The 21,573-nt window shown below is 35.9% G+C and overlaps 2 protein-coding genes across 2 annotated transcripts; one reads left to right on the top strand and one right to left on the bottom strand.

Annotated features, from left to right (window-relative positions):
* Window positions 1–3,304: 3,304 nt before the first annotated feature.
* On the top strand, window positions 3,305–18,437 carry LOC114533703. The gene is made up of 9 exons (XM_028555300.1): window positions 3,305–3,356; window positions 12,761–13,077; window positions 13,216–13,412; window positions 13,850–14,097; window positions 14,221–14,448; window positions 14,924–15,260; window positions 15,380–15,853; window positions 16,110–16,420; window positions 16,890–18,437. The coding sequence occupies exons 2-9, from the start codon at window positions 12,782–12,784 to the stop codon at window positions 17,907–17,909; spliced, it is 3,111 nt and encodes a 1,036-aa protein (XP_028411101.1). The 5' UTR covers window positions 3,305–3,356; window positions 12,761–12,781; the 3' UTR covers window positions 17,910–18,437.
* On the bottom strand, window positions 18,400–21,455 carry LOC114533704 (glutathione S-transferase omega-1-like). The gene is made up of 5 exons (XM_028555301.1): window positions 21,280–21,455; window positions 20,543–20,708; window positions 20,106–20,203; window positions 19,374–19,500; window positions 18,400–18,807 (listed from the first exon to the last, which is right to left on the bottom strand). Exons 1-5 carry the CDS (start codon window positions 21,376–21,378, stop codon window positions 18,590–18,592), a joined length of 708 nt encoding a protein of 235 aa, XP_028411102.1. The 5' UTR covers window positions 21,379–21,455; the 3' UTR covers window positions 18,400–18,589.
* Between the last annotated feature and the right edge of the window lie 118 nt (window positions 21,456–21,573).

Below are 21,573 nucleotides of genomic sequence, written 5' to 3'. Positions count from 1 at the left end.
TGGGTTTTCCTAGAAGAACTCCCTTTAAAAACTACAATATGATTGGCTGAATCCGTAATTGTACCCATATATGGCAAGACTCACAGCATTGTTAGCCTCGTGATCGAGGTCATCCAATCAGTGTGTGTGACACGAAACCACGCTTGCTTGCGTGGGAGTTGAGGGAAAACACCTTATTGACAGTACAAATCGAAAGTGGGTGGTATGGCGAGATCATGAACAAAACGTGCTATCAATATTGTAATTGTAGAAATTTTAATAATTCATCTTGCAACTTTCTACTATTTTGGTTGTGAAATAAAATCCAAAAATAAAGTAAAACTGTTTAGAACACAATGCCACATTCTTCTGGTGGGGCTGACCGCTGGTGATGCATGGAAAACATGCATCTTCGATTCCGAAACTTTTATTCCGGTCCATATTCACAATTTATCAGACACTATTTCACCTAACTCTCCTTCAACGTTATTAAATTGCATCACCTGCGCCGCTAGAACGATATTTGGGGGAGAAAGGGGGATGTTTATTGTTTTTGCGTGATTTACAACAGAATTCCGCCGGGCAGAACTAAATATATCAATAAAAATCCCCCAAATTATTGTTTATTTACGCCCCTGAATTCGCCCGCAACAAGTCTTTGGCCTCGAGGTACTTACTTCGACCGTACTTGCCCGTAGGTTCGCCAGAAACCGTACTAAACAGTAGAGCTGTTGCCAGAAATTTAACCTGGTAATCATTGTGTCATACACGTGTATGAGAATTCGAGGCGTCTGTCCCATCTTTGGTATTAGCTGACACTCCTCCTCAGTCTTCCATCCATCCACAGCCTTCATTCTTCTAGCATAAATGCAAGATTATTATTTAAGTCACTTCACTCTTCGAAAATAAATTGCCATTTTCAACCATTTTCTTGATTAAATAAAACCAATTGGAAAGATCTGTTTCCTATTGGTTTTTATCACGTGTTCTGCCACACGCAAAACATGTGCCCACTAGCTGTGACGAAATCTGGTTTATTGACACAGCGACCCAAGTTAATTTTATGCTCGGGATAAAAAACTTTAATAAATGCAACACTGGTTCTTCCCGTGTTCTCTTTCATACTAACTCTCCTAAGGAAAATCCGGCTTAGGTCGAAACCTCGAGAAGTGTTTGATAATTAGGTACTTATTTTCTTAGCAAGGCTTCAGGCACTATATTCGAAGCTCGTCACGGACGTATATAAGCAGACTTCTCAGGCAGCTTTAGCCCGTCAACACGATGCCGGAAGAACTTGAAAACGCAAAAGTATTTCTCGGTTAAAATATTTATCCGCGTCCAACGAAACGTTTTGAAAATGGTTTGATCCCGCAGTACACATTTAGTTTTCCACACGCATGTCACCGGCACTTGAGATGTCGAATTGAAAACAAAAATCTACCAAACTCAAAGCAAAAAACAAGAATGAGAACTTTGTTTGGACAGACGACAAGCTAATAGCATACAGGTACTATATAGCAAAGCCGAAGTAAAGGTAAACCGCCTAAACACAGGCCATATATTGTTCAGAAGAGTAACCAATTCTGTCTGATCTAATCCAGGGTTTCAATCTCTCCTCACAGCTTCCTTGGTGTTCCATAAAAAGATCTAACTGATTTTGATCGTGATAAAGCCAATTTTCAAAATAAAATAGACACATAAAGCTTCCAATTCCAGATATTTCATTCTTTTAATACATGCATGCATGTTTATATTCGTGATGCCAAAACGAATGTCCCAATTTGAGTAGAATAAATAAACGGGGAATTTAGGCTTGAAAGTCTGGCAAATCTTGCTGAAGAAACTAGCATACGAAATGTATTGCTGTCTATTTAGTAATTTTTTTGTTTTAAGTGAAGTGTTAAGTTATGGGCATCCGTATAAGCACATCATCATTCAGGCAGTTCAGAAGATCATTGATATAAGCCATGCAAGAACAATTATTATAAAATAACATGTATATAACGCGTGTTCTGATTGGTTGAAGCCCGTGTTTGGATCAGGCCATCCAAACACGGAAATTTCGCGGGAATTTAAAAACTAATTTATTATGGTTTGTTATTTTATAAAACAATTACTTAATGGTTTCCGTTTTTGGATGATCTGATCCAAACACTTGGGAATGTTGCTCGAGTTAAGAAAAGCTCGCAAAACACTCGCCTTCGGCTCGTGTTTCGCGCGCTTTTCTTAACTCTCGCAACATTCCCGCGTGTTTGGATCAGACCATCCAAACACGGAAACCATTAAGTAATTGTATAGTATATATTGATACGAAAGGCGTACAAAAGCACGCGGTATATAAGATGTAAACACTCGGGCCAAGTTACTATTATAAGAATGAAGATAAGAATGAATATAGTCTCAAATTCGCCAACTAGTAATAAAACTTTGCATTTCGTGATACACAACGTGTAATATGATCATGAGTAGCCACGATAAACCAGGCGTTTTTTCTACAAAATTCCAGTGTCACAGGAAATTTTGCCACCCGAAAAATTGCCCCACCCCCGAAAATTTGGCCTCCCCGGGACATATTTCCTAGGCAATTTTGCCTCCTACTAAAAAACGTAGTTTACTTTGCCATTTCAGAGCCAGAAGACCGTTAAGTGTATAAATGAATTTTAATCAACAACATTTAGCAGAATCTTTTGTCAACATTTACAGCACGTAATATTTCAAATCACAGCTAGAAGATGTTGCTATTCATTAGCATTCCGACGTTCCAATAAACTTTTTTAAGATGATCCGATAAGAATAAAGAATCCAAGTATTTTGCAGTAGAAAGTAGAATATATTGCAGTTGCTGTTGGATCAAAACAGAATACTGACACAGAAGCTAACTTACTTAATACAGAGGCGATCCGATTTACTGCATGACTGTATCAAATATAGACATGAAGTCGATCGAGTGTGAAAATCACATGGAAGAACATGTCCGCAGTGCTGTTTCACATGTGAGTGTCAATATCATATATATTGCGGTTTTATCAAACCAAAGTTCACATTGATTGTGAATCCTAATTTTTAGTCGGCGAGATTGCTTGCAAGAAGCGAAATGTTTTTAAGATTCATGATCATTGATCGCGCGGTTCGCCCCCGCGTTTTAATCCAACAGCAACGCCAGTTTGGCTCTACTCATTGCATCTTTGTAAATACTTATATACTGGTTTCTTAATTGTTATTATTAGCGTGTCTTTTATCGAAACTTTGGATTGATAATCAATTGCAAGCAAATTATTTGCTCACTGAAGGAGTTTAAAACCTCAAGCGCGTGGACGATCAATTTCAATGCGTATCATTTCAATTCAAAGTTTTTCCAGTTGTTGAAGCCAGTGAAGGTGAGTCATTACCTTTCCTTGTTAAATATGAATTTCGGGTGTGTAAGACCTTAGATTTTACTTAGGAGAAGATGAATTTAGTTTCGCTACAGCCATGCAGTGTCTTGATATAATGGGGAAAATATTGCAGAAAGGCTTATTGCAATTGAATACTTCGATTGTTTACAATATAACCAAGGAGCTGTGTTCTTCCAATAATTTTTTATCCCTATGGAATATAATAAGTAACAAAGAAACCTAAACCAATATACCGCCTTCATTCAGGAGAGCATAGCTAGCATATTGGCTATCATAATTACGTATATATCATGATAGAGGCGTGTTTGCTCTTAAGGGGCAATTTTGTTATATCACATTCGATGAGCCCTCGGAAGCTATTTACAATACTCGCCTCTAGAAACTGCAAAGTGTCAGAGTGCAAATGCATAATATGATCTCAGTAGTCTCAGGTTTCTTACATGCATTTTGCGTGTATTATATACTATATAGCTACGTTCAAAACCATCCAGAGGTAGGCTAGGTATATTATTATGTAATTTAGGTATATTACACCCCTAAAAATCACCTAAAAAATGTACAATGTTGCGTTGCACCCTGTGTGAATAGTATTGTTAACAATATGTTAAACCACAATACTGTTCTTGGGGTGCAGCACAACATTGGTCATTCGTGAAGCATGCGACAACCTGATAAATTTTTGGTTGGCTGAGTATACAAGGTAAACTTTAGTGGTACACTTGGCAGATGAATAATTGCCTTGTGGGGTGTTGAATTGCTTTTTTATCTTCTTGATATTATTATAAATATCACAATTTGTTTATTCTAAAATGAACGGTCAAACCAAGAATATCTGGAGATGTGTGTCTTTAGGTGACAACTTTAAGCTGCATGGTTACCGATGACCACAACACGTCTGTATTGAATAGCTAAACGTCGTCAGATCTTGTAAAGCAAAACCGGCGTAGCTCTTTCCAATTGTGGTGTTATGGTGCTTTGAAAAATTTTGAATGGTGCTTATCAGAAGTTGAACAGCTTGATACGTTGAAATGTGCAAAAAATCTGAAATACACGTACTTCTTTAGAAACGAAAATAACGAATAGACAATTGCATAACCTAGCTTCCTTGCGAAAATATTATAGTGATTGAAAACAAATGTTTTGGATAAAAATTCCTGGACTATTTCAAAATAGATATATCTGAGGCACGCCTATTGTTTAGTAACTTCGCGGGGTTTTCACTTCTGGGATATATGAGTGATAATTAATTGACTTTTTACAGTCCATAGGGTGATCCTTGTGCTTTAGTGCCAGAATATTTATGCTACAAATTGACTGAGGATCCGTGGGAATGTCTTCATTTTGGGATTTCTCGATATGATAGTCCCGGTTGTCTATGGACTATCATACACTGCATGGGTTTTGATTTCAATTTTCAAATTTCTAATCTTCAGCAGCAAGTTTCGCTCATATTTTTATCTTTATGTTAACGCAATTGCGATATAGTTTAAACAACTGTATAACAAATACTTATATAATATAGATTCAGGTAACTGCGCAAACATTAATCTGAAGCCCCGTTTACACTACACGCGCGATTTGGTCGGACACGGAGAAAGGTTCCGGCCGTGCTACTTTTACACGACGTGCTTTTTAAGATAATTTTCCATTGCAGTCGCTTTGAAGCGCGCTTTGTTTTTTAAACCCGTCACGTTCGCATGGACAGAATTTCAAAGGCCGCTTCGCCCGCGCGGGTGAAACAAACGGTAATGGAGAATCGCCTTTATACATCAAAGTCTGTAGTACCTCATAATTAATAAACTGAAAAAGAGCAAAGCTTTGCTATATAATGTTATTGACATTTATCCTACATGCATGCATTTGACTTCATGACTCGAAAGGACACGACGCGAACAATATTTTCCCGAGCGCAGGCTCACTTTTGTGGTGAGTTTGCCACAGGAAGCAAAAATAAGAAACAGCGATTGAATCTGGAATGAAACTACAGAATAAACGCGCGAATACCTGTTCCTTTACAACATCAGATTGGCTGTGTGTATAGTCTCCTCCATTAACAAAGGAGGCAACAAATACTATATAATGACAGTTACTTACGCTATAATATCCCTTTCCACTTTGTGATTATTTGAACTATTCTGTTTCAATGTTGTTCTTCATTATTGTTCTATCGCTGTTTTTAGTTTTACAATCAGTTTTCACTCATACTGTTCCGTAGTGCTCTTTTTCTTGTGGAGATATTTTCAATAAAAGCTGCATGCATGGTAAAATGAAACTGGTCTAATGGCGATAATCTTAATGAGAGTTAAAAAAAAAGTTTAAAAAAAGTTTAAAAAGCGTTTTGAATAAATCAGTTAATTTAATAAAGTCTTAAAGTTTCTAAAAGATGGGAACTGCGGACATTCTGATTCATAACACGAGCAACGATTATCTGTATTTTCATGCAGCTCTCGTTATTCATGGACAACATGCATTTGGGAATCAATTGTGGTTCGGATAAGTAAATATTTATTTTAAAATTTAAAATATTAATATCACCGCAGGGCACAATTTGAACATGTTTAATTATATATATATTAAAACGCCCCGATTTTGAGATCTGCGGTTAGTTTAGGCCCGGTGGGCCTCTCAAGTTTGCAGTAAACTAAAATTTGAAATGCAACATTCAAAACCAATTGAAACTCGCAGTAATTTCATTTTTCACTACCCGAGCTTCACACTTCCCTCTGTAGCCGCTGCTAAATGGTCACATTTTCCACCTGGTGACGGCATCTATTACATTTGTTTTATAATTTTGTATAGATCGTAATCAAAGATGCCCTAGCTATGCATCATTAGTGGTTAGCTCCACATCTCTTTTTGTTTTGAGTCATGCAAACACGATAATTCTTGCAAAGTTTATAAATTACCTCCATATAAAAAATTATGGCGCACAAAAATTTTTTTGTTCGTGTATGTATGATGATCTTTTTTTTAAAGATGCGCCAGCCACAAGGATCAGCTATTTCAATAATAATAACTTCCTTAAAATGCAGTCGATTGCCCGAGGTGGTGTTTAGACTTTTCCTCTTGGAGTTGATATATCTATTAACATGGCAGACATAAACATGTCCTCTTTTAAAACGCAACGCTCTGTGAATAGGCCAGGCTAATTTAAGCATTATCAAAATGTTTTGATACATCGCGGCGAAAAATATTTAGTGTAAGGGACCAAGTTTTACTGCATGTAAGTTGAAAAAACACAGAATGGGGCATGGAAAAATGTCAGGAAACTGGATGATTTTGTTGTAAAAACCTTTCTTGGCCTGCAAGCAATGATACATAATTGTTAGTCGCTACATATTGTGTGTGGTTGTAAAAAGTATGAGCAGCAACTGGTCATATCGCAATAGACTGGAATGAATCGTTTAACGAGCGCAAAATTTTACAGGTATTTCAGTAAAACATTATTTCATGACGAGAACTGAGATGATCAGTGAAATATTTTTACTCAGAGATGCAGGAACCGCGGGCTCACGATGTGATAGATTGCCTGCAATTCCTAGATCTTTAGTAACCGAGGTTCATAAGAGAAAATTTATCGTCATGTTTTTAGGAAGCTGCCATCCGCGTATGATTTTAGTTTCCGTATGATTCCAGCTTTCATGAACCCACGTATATCAGAAAAAACGTTTGTATATTTTTAATATAGGTTGAAGTAACTATATATATATTATATCAGTACGCCATTGGAAACAAGAGAATATGGAACCACCATTCGAATTCTGACCGCTTAATGTACGATTAATGTCCTCTCTTGTTAATATATTATTCTTTTTTTTTATATTAATAGTTCCTTGCGTTTGTATATGACCAGGGTTCATCACTATATTAAGTACTCCCCCTTGCAGTAAGATTAAGATAAAGATGAATGACAAAATATTACAAAAGGTCGTTGCGAATTTAATTTACAACCCTAATCTCAAGATCTTTTCTAATCGGAATCAAGCCAGTGCTGACAACCATTCAGTTTTCAAAATATGGAATGTTTATCTTAAAATCGCTGATCAGAAATTAATGGGTTAACGTCCTTCCTAATAATTCGACTTGAATTTAATAAAAGATCTTCCGCCGAAAATCGAAATATATTACATCCATATTAAAGTATTGTGCTTTCAATTATGATGGACGGCGTACATATATTTTTAAAATAAATATACATGAACATTTAACTTTTACAATAGCTGCAACGCGATGGTAAATAGTCGCTTTTCTTCAAACAGCTATAGCCGCTATGGCATGATGGCTGGCTTTTGGGATTATTTTGCAAATTTCTTTCTAAAGTTGTAACTCCTTAAATATTTTGTTATTTTCCATTAAAAGGGTATTAATAAAATGTCAAAAATTTAATGATTTTCAATTAATTGCAAAGAATGCCCAGCCATGCAGCTACAATGAGAAGACCGTTTGTTATGGAAATGATGATAATAGATGCACTGAGCGGTTTTGATGATATTTTGTTTGTTGAAACTCAATTTAAGAAGTGCTGCAGAGTAATGGATGTTTACGTCATATTTTCAAAAGTTTGGTCAACCAGGGTCTATTCTAGATCAGTTTCAACATTGTTTGAATAATTATGGCTTGAGTCTGCATCACGCTCACTCTACGGGACATTGAGTTATAATTGGCAGATGTTCATAGCCGCTGCATTAATTTAGATCTACTTTGGAAACTCTCACAAACCGCTATTTTTTACCAAGCTTACACCAAGGCAGCATCTGAATCATTGGTTTCAATTTTCCGGATATATTTGGCTTGCTAAGGTATGTTTTCTAAACGGTTATTGGAAATCGTGTCGTTTTTATTCGGGTTAATTTGATGGGTATTCGGTAAAAAAAACAAATTGATCATCCGATGTTTAAAAGCCTTGTGGCTTACTTTCATTTAGATTTGTTTTGATTTACAAAAATATTTCTTCAAAAGATCGAGTACCAACGCTGTTATATATTAATTGAGCACAAAGATTGTAGTGGGTTCTTAGAAGTTAGAAAATAAAGGCCATAAATTGAAGGACTGTTTCATAATAATAGTAAAAACCTACCTGATACGATGCTTGATAATAAATCCCATTTCTTTATACAACGTACTTTCTAATCTAAACAGCGATCAATCGAATATATAAGTTGAGTGCTAATTTTTTCGAAATATCAATTAGGCTACAAAAATTGCGACACCCCGAACTTGGATGAACTTTGTAAACTCGCTATTTCATTACATACACTTGCCGTCATAATCCTGTAATAATGCATTGATCATTAATGTGGTTTTTAAATATTTCTAAGCACATTTACGTAAATTTTCATTATTTAAACGATAGTATATATATATAAAGTTTGTTCGTTTAAGGTCATAATATGCGTTAAATTGGTCATATAGCGATGCGAGGTCATATATCGAACCTAAGGCTAAGCTTATGCGATGCCGCGGTCAGCAGTGTGCCGTGATCTTGGCAAGATACACAGGCATCGCGTGAACGTAGGTTCGATTCCTGCCGGAGGACCGATAGTTGACGATATAAAATATGTAATATATTATAAGAGTTCGCTTTCTTCCATGCATGCATGCAACACTTCAAAAGTATGATAAGTGAGTCGGACTGAAGATCAAGTTCATGTAAACATAAAGTAAATTGAAAAGTAAATTCATTTAAAACTATATTTTACAGAGAAACTTTCTGAATTTATCAGGTCCTATAAATCCAAAAATTGAGCATATTGTCAGCTGCTAGTGAATTATTTCATCAAACCTTTCACAGGTCATATAATGAAGAAACACTGGGGGTTGTTTAATGATCGCAGAAAGGGTCAGTGAGAACATGTAATATGCATGGCGATTTGGTAATAAATGATAATTTATGAGAAAAGAAAATGTTTTACCAATTCAGTAGCATATATATATATTCACGATGTGACTATAATTGCAATCTATGTTGTCATTCATTTAGATCATAATAAAATCATGATATATTACTACGGAATTACGTACTTATTATACTTACGGAATTTTCCTTTGTTTATACGGCTTCTGCGTAAGAGTTTGATTGCGCTCGGCAAATTTCCGGGTGGAATGATCTCATCTTTGATAATATCACATTTGAGTCAATTAATACGCCCTTTTAGCAGCAAAAACATCGGACAAACGAACCGATGAGGTCCACTGAGATTTGATAAGCATGCATGAAGTGGTGGCTATCTCAGCAACATTTTTTTTAATTTCTTCACAAGCCAAAGCTATATATCTTCAAATTACAACTACCTTGGTATTCAATTGTATCTGACTATAATCATATTCTTAGCAAGAGTAAGATTAAAAAAATAACAAAATATATCACTGAAAAATTACTGTAAATTGTTGGAAGAATTCCATGGCCCTCCAGCATAAGTTGGGAAAAAGTTATTTGAAATAAAATGAAAATATTTTTATCCAAATGAATTGAATGAGTGGAATGCTGAGTCAGTGTACTTGTGAATATCTAACAACTTCAACTGCGTGGTATATTTCTGTCATAATGTGGTTTTTACGATATTGTTTTTGGCAATCATTCCATCTTCATGTCAAAATGATTTGATGAACGATAATCTGTTATTTTTAGGTTTAAAATATATATTATAATATCTGGCAGTGGAATTCTAGTAAAGTTCTAGTGCAATCCTAGGAAGTAATCATTGGATTACTGAGGAAGAGGGCATAAACTATTTGAATGTATATATGCAATGCGTTATATAAAGTCAATTAAATAAAACTGCGCCAATGGCATTGACTCTGGCCCGAGTACTACGCGTCAGGCCGCATTTGGAATGCAATGCGGCGCCATTTTGTATTGCAATTGGCAAAAAATGGTGTTAATCGCGGTTTAAAGAAGTTGATAACAAATAAGTTTCATGTGAATTTTTTAAAGAAGCCACGAAAAAAGTTGCCGGCGGAATCTATTGTAATATAAGAGAGCTTAAGCATGCGACGTTTTTGTCAACACGGACGTCACGCGTACAAAATTTAACGGCTAAAAATGGCGTCAGCCGTTCTTGCTTAAAATCTACGACGGGAAACTGCACGGACTGCGGTTTCTGATTTTAAACAAAAACGGCTGATGCCATCTATAACGCCAAAATTTTGTACGCGTGACGTCCGTGTTGACAAAAACGTCGCATGCTTACGCTCTCTATAAATGCACGCGTTCACACTGTTTTTCCATGCATGCATGCATGTATTCCGGCGTAGCTTGGCCTTGTTGCATGTTGACCTAGGTTTTGATCATTTCAATCGATCTATTCAATGTTATTGTGGCCGCCAGCCAGCGTGAGCGAAAAACCTTGTGGCTGGTTTGTCCCAAAAGATTAATTGGAATTTACAGCAAACGAATTTATAATGGCGATACCTGAGTTAAACTAAAACGACATCACTATAGGATGCGTTACAACGACTTTGGGGAAATTTTGCATTGATCATCATGCATATTGATCAAGCGATGAACATGCATCGCACGTGTAGTTCATGTGCATGGTGTAATGTTTTCTCATAACTAAATTGTACAGGACGAGTAAAAAAGTATTCAATATAAAACGCATCATTTTTTAATCACCCGGTATAGAACTGCTTTGTTTCTTTTTTTTTTTAAACACAGAACATTTTATTTTTATTAGATTTTAAAATATAAAAGCCGGTGGATTATTGTTGACGTTTATATATGAACCGGGAAAGAATCTAAATCAATAATTGATGTAATGATGATGAATATAAAAACATTTGTGGTTTTTCAAGAGCATGCAGAAGTGACTTTAGTTTACAAATAAATGCAAGATCTTTAAATCTTCTAACCGCATAAACTGCATAAAATTATGTCTTTAATTGTTTGCTACCATTTGAGATTTAGATTATTACAACTCTGATTTCCTTGGCGGAAAGGATTGTATAAATCTTACCTAACTCAGTAATAGGGAGACATCTATTTCTCAATGCAGAGCAGAGCATGCATCATAGCTCATCATAGTTTCCGATATTTCAATTTTGCTAAGAATCTCCAAAGTTTAGCTGATATTGCAGTTTCATATAAGCTATCAAACAGCTATCACATTGCCGCTGCTTTCATGTAATCGAGAAGCCGTGAAATTGCCTCATTTCAAGGTCGTAAGAACGACAACGCTGGCGTGGGATCACAAATTATGCATACATGCGTGTGGAGTTTCTATGTCAGTTTGCCACAGTGTTTTGCATGCAAGCGCGTCGTCGAGCTGGCCGTGTCGCATCCTCGTTCCCAGGTTTGTCGCGTATTGCGTGTTCAGGCTACTCATCTAATAGAAAGTAGGACTGTGTTCAGGGAACGAGGCTGTTCAGAGGCTTTATATTGAAGACTGGTACGTGCGCGGCACGCCGGAGTTAACGCCAGAATAGGCGTTTTGTTAGTAGTTTGTAAACCGCTCGGATTTCGTATTTCAGATACCTATAAGTAGCGCTTTTATACCAGAATATTTGGTCTATAGTTGTTACATTAATTTTCACGTAACGATTCATAGATCAGGGCTACTTTCCACTGTTTTTTTGCACGTACGTACACGCATGTAAAAGGCTAAAAGCTTAAACCCTTCAAAGGTGTTGTATAATTAATTTTTTGCCAGAAAAAACATACGGAATCACCAACAGAATGCAAACATGTGCATCTAGTATTCAATCATTAATTTAAATTATTCCAGACTTTTACATGCGTGTACGGGCGGACGTCAAAAAAACGCGACAGTGGAAACGGGATGGCGAGCAAAAATTTAGCAATGAACTTATCTTTCCGCATAGAAGTACTAATTCGTGAAAGATTACAAATTAATTTGTGATAAATTTCACATTAAACGCTCAATTCGACACTTTTTTTACTCGTTTGTACAATAACTCTTCCGGCATTTTAGGTAGCTTTAAGGTAACCATACTTATTTCTGCGAGCTATTACCCCAATATATCCCACGATGTTCCGCCACCCATGATCATTAGCTAAAACTGAAATCCAGTATGAGTAAGATATATGTACGGAGGTTCCTCAAGAACTTCCGGACATTTAAAAGTAAAGGTCACTTCCCTATATTGTCACCACATCCCACCCCACATACATCATTCACTTCATTCATTCCGGCAGGTTTCGACAAAATCGTTAGAAAAGTTGAGATGTAAATTGAAAAAAAAGTCGTCTCTTCATTTCTAACACTCGAGCGGCAAACGAAAGCTAGCGATACTTATTCTCATTAAACAATAAGAATGTTAAATAATTTGCAATGAAAGAAAACAATAACAAAATCCCGTTAAAAAAGAAAGGCAAATTAAATAAATGCTGGGGTTATAAGTAATCTATTGAAAATATATGTTTCAAGGAATTAGAGATTGAATCCAAAATGCAAAATCAGCCTGGTAATTCATTAAAAGTGGACAAGATGGAGAATGGACCTCCAGTGAAAGTACTGAACGAAAGAAATTTGACCATAGTGAGGAGAATTGCAAATGATTGGCAGAAATTGACACCAAAACGACAAACAAGGAAACGTTACATGAAGTATGAAGAAATGTTGATGCAGGAGATCCCTGGAGCGAGTAAGAAAACCAACCAGGCAATGCATGCGGTGTTGGAAAGTGATTTAGAAGACACTGAAGATGATAGGGGCAAGGGAATGGGAGCAACAGTTAAAGTCAGGTGAATATTAAACCTATAAGAAAAACTCGTTCGCTCTCTGCAGCTAACTTACTCGTTAGTAGCTTTTTGTTTTGTTGCTGCCAGAATCTGACACATTTTACTACAATTTCAGTTTGTCAATGTTTCTGTGTTTTTCAGGAATCATGCACTGATCCACTACATTGCACAATTAGCAAATTCAAACAATGACAATGATACATTTGATTTCTCGTTTGTGGAATCATTATTAAAGAATGGGGCGGACATTAATGCAAGGGATAAACATGGCCAAACGATATTTCATGAAGTTGCAAGAAGTTGGCATTTGGATGTTGCACAGTTTTTGCTTAAAAATGGTAGGTTTTTGAACATTCTAACCAGACAGCAGCGTGACAGTGTCTTCAAATTAACATATGGTATAACAAGTGGCTACAACAGTCAAAAAAATTTCTTGATGTTTCAACCTAGAGGGCCTTTGTCACAGACTAGAGTTACCACGTTTGCGAAGGTTTTGAAAAATGTTTATTTTGTGCAATTTCTTAAAAATCTGCTGCCTCGCTATCGCACACGTTGAGGGAGAATACGAATTATACTCTTGAGCCATTTAAAGTCCCTCTGAATTTTATGCAGCAGTCAGAGCAGCCTTTAAAAAGTTTTTTCGAGTTCAACCACCTTTAAAATATTTTTGAAACAGCCATGATTTTGATTTTACATTTTGACTTTTACTGCCGGTGTAGAAAAACACAGTTTACCCACAGTTTTATGATCAATAAGTAGCGACTTTCTTCTAAAGGTGCACGTATAGATCAGCAAGATAAATATGGAAGAGCTCCACTTCATGTGGCTGCTGCCGTGGACTTCGCCAAAATGGTAGAATTCTTGATCAATAATGGCGCTGATGTTAACATAAAGACGACGGGAGAAGGACAGTCTCCAATACATTTTGCTGCCAAAAATGACGCTTGTCTCTCACTCAAAATGTTGTTAGCTTATGACGCCGATATGGGAGCAAGAGATTATCAAGAGAGAACACCATTACAGGTAAAGTGCTTATGTTTGCATCACAGAAGACTTGTAATGTATTTTTCTTTTGTACCTAGAACTTCAACAGTTACGTTGGCAAAAGTTTGTAGTTAGAAAGCTGCGCATAAATTAATATTTCAGGTTGCTGCCGAGATGAGTCGTTCAAAAGCAGCGAAACTTCTCATTGACATGGGCGCTCCTGCTGGAGTTTACGATATCAAGGGAGAAGTTGCTCTTTCTCTTCTCATCTTGAAGATGCCTGACGTCGCTCTTGTAGCTTTGGATCAGTTCCACTCTGAGGATATGATCAATAGAAAAGAATATTACTTCCTCAACTATCTCGAAGGACCGAGGTTATTAGAGGATAAGGTAAATGTTTTCTTCAATGCAGTTGGGAATACGCATAATTCTTTCTAGTATACATAATTTAAGGCATCCTAAGAATATTATTAACCACCATTTGCCAGACGGTATTTTGAACTAAAAAGTATTTAATGAGTTGGTTGTTTGGATAGACAAACTGGATAGAACGTATTCCCAACTGACCCAACATATAGTCTCCATGTGGCGTAATATTTCATGCTAGCAACCCTGGTTCTAGGCGGTTTTCGTGCATTTATTTCGACAGTTTGAAACAAACAATTAAAATGCAAGGGTATTTTGAAATATAAATATAATTCAGTTTGCTCTTAAAAAGTTGTTGTCCCTTGAAATAGCAACTATAGATTTAGAATAGTGCCCTTCTTAATCGGAATTAAATATTTCAAACAAAAACTTATATACGTATTGGTAGAAATATTTATTGCATGCAGTATCTCTGGAAAACCTATCTCGCTTATTTCAGAAAAGCGGTGCTCGCACCCCACTGGAAGTTGCAATCCAAACTCAGCAATTTGACATCGTTATGCATCCCGTGATGCAACGCTTGATCTACACGAAATGGCAAAAATTTGGCAAGCGTGGTGCTTGGCTGGACCTTGCTACAAATCTACTATTTTCAATCCTTTGGACGGTGCTGGGAGTGACACTACCTCACAAAGCTAAAGAGTTATATGAACCTCTTAGTGAACGTTGGTGGAGACTTGTACTAGCTATTTTGGTGATGTTTCTCACTTTTGTGGAAATTTTTAAACAAGTTGCTTCTGTTTATCGAGTGAAGAAATCTTTAACCAAATGGAAAGGTAAGAATATTAGTCAAGTCTAAATGAAAAAGTGGATAATTTTTCATGGTAGTTACCGAAGAAAGATTGTTTTAGATTTCTTAAAAGAGCATTCGGCTTACAACCGCATTTTTCTTCAGGGTACCGCGAGAAAGAGTTGGAAAGAGATCTGCCATATTGTCATCCAAGATGGCCGGATGAAAAACGATATTTGGACGGAGAAATAAAAGCTGTACGAGAAGAACGTTTGTTGAGTTCCCAGGACGGATGGTTCTATATTGATTGGTTTGCTCTGATTCTAATCATGGCATCGGCAATATCCCATGCCACTTTCTTTTTCTTGGATACAGTCAAAGTTTACAACATTCATATTCGCTTCGTCTGTCTTCTACTTATCGTTATTTGGTTCCGAATTATGAAATACGCGCGTCCTTTTAAAGGGCCTGGTCCGTTTGTGGCTCTATTTAGTCATATGTTAGGCGACATCCTGAAATGGGTCTTCCTTTTTCTTGTTTTCTTCATTCCATACACAGCATGTTTTTGGATGATCTTTGGTGGTTACAGCATTCACCCAGCAGAAGGATACGACACTTTGCCAAAACTGTTGTATTCAGGTAATATTATCTTCTTTTGGAAACTGAGTAAATATTAAAAACATAATCTAGTCGACGAAAAACGATCAGGCGACATAGAGCGTACAGCTAATGTATAATAAATTCAATAAAAAAATGGTTTAAACTTTAACTGTTCACTGAAAAAAAGACATTTAGAAATTATAACTTTATCGCCAAAAAAATAGAAGTTGCTTAAGGATACGTGATATGTATAATCTGTATTATTAATAATATAATATAATTATTTTTTATACAGTATTTGGTATGACAGTCTTGGACAACTACGCATTCGACTCTTTGGAAGCTAAGGATGCAGTAATGGCAAGAGTTCTTTGTGGAACATATATCTCAATTTGTTCAATCATAATATTAAATCTTCTCATTGCGCTTCTTGCTGACACTTTTACACGAGTTTATGAAAATGCAATCGAGAATGCAGCGATGCAGCGAGCAAAGACGATTCTTAATTTGGAGCAATCCCTCAGAAAATCCCACAAACGAGCATACTATGACTTTATTAGGGAGCATTGCAGTCCTGAGGTCAAAGATTACGATGCTCAAGATGAGGTAAACAACCATATTTTTATGAATATTAATATACTTCACTACAATTGTGTTCTAAAATTTTAAACATTAAAAACGTTTTGCAAACATAAAAAGCATAAAAAGGTACATGCATAATTAGCATATAAAAATAGTGCAAAATTGAAAAGATTTCTCAAGGTATCGAGAAAAAAATGACAAAGCTACTTTTGAATTTATTTAAGTCATTAATAACAATAATGGTATCCACATAATATTTTGAAAAAGTCTGGTCGCTTGGTTTTCTGCGACTTCCAAATATTCAACCTCGAAAGCCAGGCTTTTCTACCTACGCTCCACGGTCAAGACCCAGTTCATTACATAATGTAAAGCATTAATAAATGGATTGGCACGCCAAAAAGATTTGACGTTTTCAATATCTTTTCGCTAAAATACGCGATACATAAAAAATCGCTCTCAAATTATTGTGACTATACAGTTTGCTCTATTTTAGGCTGGGAATGATCGAGACAAAAAAAGACAAATGGATGAAATGAGGATACAAGTGAATGACATCTTCTTTTTAATAAACGAAAGATTTGGCAAGAGGTTTGGCGAGGCTCAGAAATCAGATCTGGACGAATTAATGGAGAAGATGACATCCGTATCAACAGAAACATCAAAGATTCGCACATCAGTTCAACTTACCATGATAAGACTTAAAGCACTGGAACAAATTGTGAAAAACAGTGGAAGTATAGAATTACCAAATGAAGCAAGCACTCCAGTATCCTACGCACGTCGTCAATCCAACGTCAGTGTTCATTCAACATCTTCTGAGAAAAAGTCACGAAATGGTCGTTCTTCTAAACAACGAGTCCTTTCCGATCCCAACATCCAGAAAAAACGCGATCGCCATTCGAATGATGGCAAATATGCTACAATAAGCGGTCAACCGAAGATTTCACAACGATCTCAATCACGTGCTTCAATGAAATCTGTTGATAGCAAAAGGTATCGTGAAACTAGCAGGCCACCATCACGTGAAGGAATCCTGGAAGAGAACGTTGTGACACGTGAACAACCAAGCAAATTTGAATACACCAGTGCGACTGACGAAGATATTGGCTTAATTGAGCATGCGCAAACATCACAACCGACAATACCACAGGATGACGTGTTGTCATCTTCTGACGAGGAAACCATTTTAAATGATTTCGAAGATGAAAGCAGTTCATTAACTGCAGATGTTAATGAAAAAAAACGACAAGTTCCGGATAAGAAAGGGAAATTACCAAAACAATCGTCTATAAGTAAAATGCCAAAAACTCTGGCAGAAGTGTTTAAGAAAGCAAAGCGTAAAGCAAAATTATCTAGTGACAGTTCCCAGCTCTCGCAGCGTGATGATGATTTGAGAGAAATTCAAGAAGAGATGTCACAGCCAAACGATGCAGCTCAATCAAGGTCAGTCTTAGCACCATTAGCTCCACGTAGTGATCTCTCAGACACCTCGTACGTCACGACAGACAACTAGTTTAAACAGTCAGTAGCTTTGGATGAAACCTGGATGAATTTGTCCCAAACTTGGAGGCAATAACGTGATAAACAATGCTGTAAAAACTGTAAATATGATGTTCTTTGTTATTTGATTCCTACCGTCACGACTAACAATGTTTCAGGTTTATAATTGACGAGGTTTGAGGTGTATTCATTCCGTTTCAGAAAGGGAACTTACATTTTTAACTGATGTGAAAAGCAACTAGAGGGAGTTTGAGAAAAATACACACATGCAGTAGCTGCGTAGCTTTTTCCCTAAAATCGGTTCATCAAGCATCGTATGTACCAAGTACCAATATTTTTCAAGGAACAGTGTAGTATTTAGCTAAGACAAAGATATGGTTTCAATTACCATGGATAGTACCATTAGCGATTAGATATGCGTTTCACAATAACCCTGGCGTTCAAATAAGCCTTTAGTACTTGTAAAGCTAGTTTCCTGAATTTGGAAAAATAACATATTTACGTGAACTTGTCAAGTTATTATTATATAAATCAAATTTCATGTCGCAGCTTTGATTTCATGGCAAAAATATCAAACGTAATTTTGTAAATATATGAACTGACTGTTCGGAGTGTTCGAAACTTTGCAGGCATTTCGCATTTCTCCCCTAAATACTATCAACTGCAGATGACTACAAAACCAACATTCAAAAATTAAAGAAAATCATAATCAGGCTGACCATTTTTGTATCCTTCGTAAAATTTCAAATGATTTTCCGTTGATAACGCTGTTTCTTTCACTGCGGGCTCATTTTGCATCAGGTTGACCCAGTTTGTCAAGTTTGGATGTGTGTCCACAGATAGTGTATAAAACAAAGGTAAACGTTCAAACCACGGCCAAACCATGAAATCTAACATTCCAGCCTCATCACCTGAAAAAATTACACTCAGGTCTAGATTGCTTGCTGGCAATGACAGGTTTGGTAACATCACTCGTGATGAATGAACCAGAACACAGACAGGGTTATTAATTTTGTCAGCAAGCTTTTCTAATTCCATCCTGCAGTTCCGCTCAGACTTAAGCTGGATTAAATTTAAGTATATTCAGTTTGGTATAAGCTGGATTAAACCTAAGTATGCATGATAAACCTTAGTATATTTAGCTTGGTATAGGTTGAATCAGTAAACCTACAATATATTTAATATTTAGTTTGGTATAAGCTGGATCAAACCATGGATTAAACCTAAGTATATTTAGTTTGGTATAAAAGCTAGGTTTAATCCAGCTGATACAAAACTACGTTTGGAAATGGAATGGATGCGGGATGGAATCACAAGGCGAAATTTTTTTAGTATTAAACCAAATTTCGCGATAAAAAACCTTCATCGATGTAGTGAATTATAGCAATTCTGAAACATGCTGGAATTCCGTTTTTTATAAATCAAACATTCTAAATCGAAAACTAATTGTCCTTACAAATCAAATATGAATCCTTACCTCCAAAAAAGTTAGATTTTTGCTTAGCCAAATATTCTTCAACATTAGCAATATTCTTCACCATTTCTTCACTGGTTTTTCCAGTTTTTTCTTGCTCTTGTCGGCCTTTGTAAAACGACGGAATCAACTGGAAAATAAAGCGAGAAAATAAGGGGAGATCCCTTAGTAGTTTTACAGTAGTTAATTTGATATGGAAAAGTACAATTGTTGATGCTTTAAATTCCATAATCGGAAAAAAAACGAGAATGGACCTCAGTGAAATGTAAAAAGAATTCAGGATCTTCGTCAAAAGACAGGCAGCCTATAGAAATTGTCACATTGTTCAGACGGAGATGGCGTATTTATGAAGGCAATGCAGGTTATGCAGGTAACTGTCTTTTAAATATGACGAACTTTTAAGAGCCGTTGAAACTTGCGATTTTTGCTGCGATTTAAAGCGTCATTTTCCTCTTTTGATAGATGTGAACCGATGACAAAAAACTCTTGTACATTGGAGTAACTATAATTACTGCTTCACATCTATCAAAAATTGGGAGGGGGGGCCGTATATATCCCCCCAAAAAATTGCCGAGTTTTCTCTGTACGGGAATAATGTACGGGAATAATGGAACGAAGTTTATTTGCATTTGATTTGATTCGACTCTTATTCTGTTTGATATGACTATAATATTAATTCGATAATACAAAATCAGAATTTGAGTCAGACTATAGAGTTCTAAAATTAATACTCACTGTTTCACCAAAACTTTGAATAAAAATTTTTTGTTTCGCTTTTTCTTTCGGATCTTTTGGATGAAGTTGTTTCTCTGGGTAGAGGTCGTCCAGTAAATCTATAGATTAAAAAAATATTAGTTTTTTTACTGAGGAATTTTGGCAAATACCTCTTCTATCTCAATTATTTGTTGATTACCTCTACTATGATGAATACAATTTTTATAATCTATATCTATTTGCATGCAATTTCACTAATTTTATTATCAAATATTTTGATGTAGATAAAACAATTCATTACATAATATGCAGTGTTTTATTGAAAAATCCGCCATTTTTGAAAAGCGATAATAACACACATGTGCGATTATTTTTTCTTCTGGAATCAGCAGAGTTATTTAAATGATTTATTGACTATGATTGATTCCAGTGAAAAAAAGTATGGGTAATGAACATACCTGAGACAATCAAAGATTCATAAATTGGTTCCCCATCAGGAAACTCAATGGCAGGAACCTTACATAATGGATTAATTGAGGGATACCATTCAGGTAAATCTTTCCGCAATTTGATGTTAACAATGTCAAAATTCAATCCTTTAGCTGCTGCGACCAATATTGGTCTCTGAAAATTTAAACCAAATTTCAAATTAAGAAATGTACATCACAAAGTTGGAGTTTAAACTTGTGTGTACTAGATATGCTTTAGGGGTATGTGATTTAAATCAAAACTTGTATTCATATTGTATTATTATTTATGCAATTTGGCTCCTATTGAGAAAGAATTGCTATTAAATTAATTGACCAGCAAATTAATTGCACAAGCAAACCCACCAAATAGAACAGGCTTGTAAAAGATTGTAACTCATCTCATTGGTCACAGCAAATCTGAATTAACTTTTTTCATTTTACTAAATCTTAATCATTTCACATTGCATTAACTAAAAAAGGGGCAGAGTAGGGGGGTGGGTTGGGGGGTGGTTATGAATTTCTAGCATCTGATGCAGTTTATTTAACAAATTATAATATTTGGAAAGGAGTAACCTTGGGACACCCTGCTAGTAAAAGTGAAAGAACCACCTCTGCTGCACCAAAGTTCCCTCATCCCTGATTCTGGTAACAAATATCGATTTTATTACTATAGCATATGTATACAATGTACATATAGTCATATATATTCTTATTTTTCTACAAACCTGTGCAAATGGACAGAATCTCATGCTGTAAATACGAAATCTTTTCGAGCTATCAAAAGCAGGTTTTGAATCGCCAGTTTGTAAATGTTTACTAGACATTTTTAAACGATTTGTAAAGATAAAAAGGTAACAAATATTGCAATTAACAAAATACCGTCGAAACCACTCAAAACCATTCAAACTTTAAAATTCAGTTTATACTTTATATAATTTATCATAATTTATGCGCATTTTTGTATCTCGACCGCTGAATGCATCATGCATGTGAGCCATCAACGGAGCTAGGCCCTGGGG

Source organism: Dendronephthya gigantea, unplaced genomic scaffold (genome assembly GCF_004324835.1).
Source record: "Dendronephthya gigantea isolate DGI-Jeju-01 unplaced genomic scaffold, DenGig_1.0 000094F, whole genome shotgun sequence".
Taxonomy (NCBI): domain Eukaryota; kingdom Metazoa; phylum Cnidaria; class Anthozoa; order Malacalcyonacea; family Nephtheidae; genus Dendronephthya; species Dendronephthya gigantea.
The sequence above is the reverse complement of the archived record's forward strand: the minus strand, read 5'-3'. Positions and strand labels throughout refer to the sequence as shown.

Coding starts and splice junctions, on each gene's coding strand:
- LOC114533703 (XM_028555300.1), top strand. CDS start 12,782: ATGCAAAATCAGCCTGGTAATTCATTAAAAGTGGACAAGATGGAGAAT. Junction 13,078..13,215: donor GGAGCAACAGTTAAAGTCAG/GTGAATATTAAA, acceptor TGTGTTTTTCAG/GAATCATGCACTGATCCACT. Junction 14,449..14,923: donor CGAGGTTATTAGAGGATAAG/GTAAATGTTTTC, acceptor CGCTTATTTCAG/AAAAGCGGTGCTCGCACCCC.
- LOC114533704 (XM_028555301.1), bottom strand. CDS start 21,378: ATGTCTAGTAAACATTTACAAACTGGCGATTCAAAACCTGCTTTTGAT. Junction 20,709..21,279: donor GATTCTGTCCATTTGCACAG/GTTTGTAGAAAA, acceptor TTAAATTTTCAG/AGACCAATATTGGTCGCAGC. Junction 20,204..20,542: donor TGAATCTTTGATTGTCTCAG/GTATGTTCATTA, acceptor TTTAATCTATAG/ATTTACTGGACGACCTCTAC.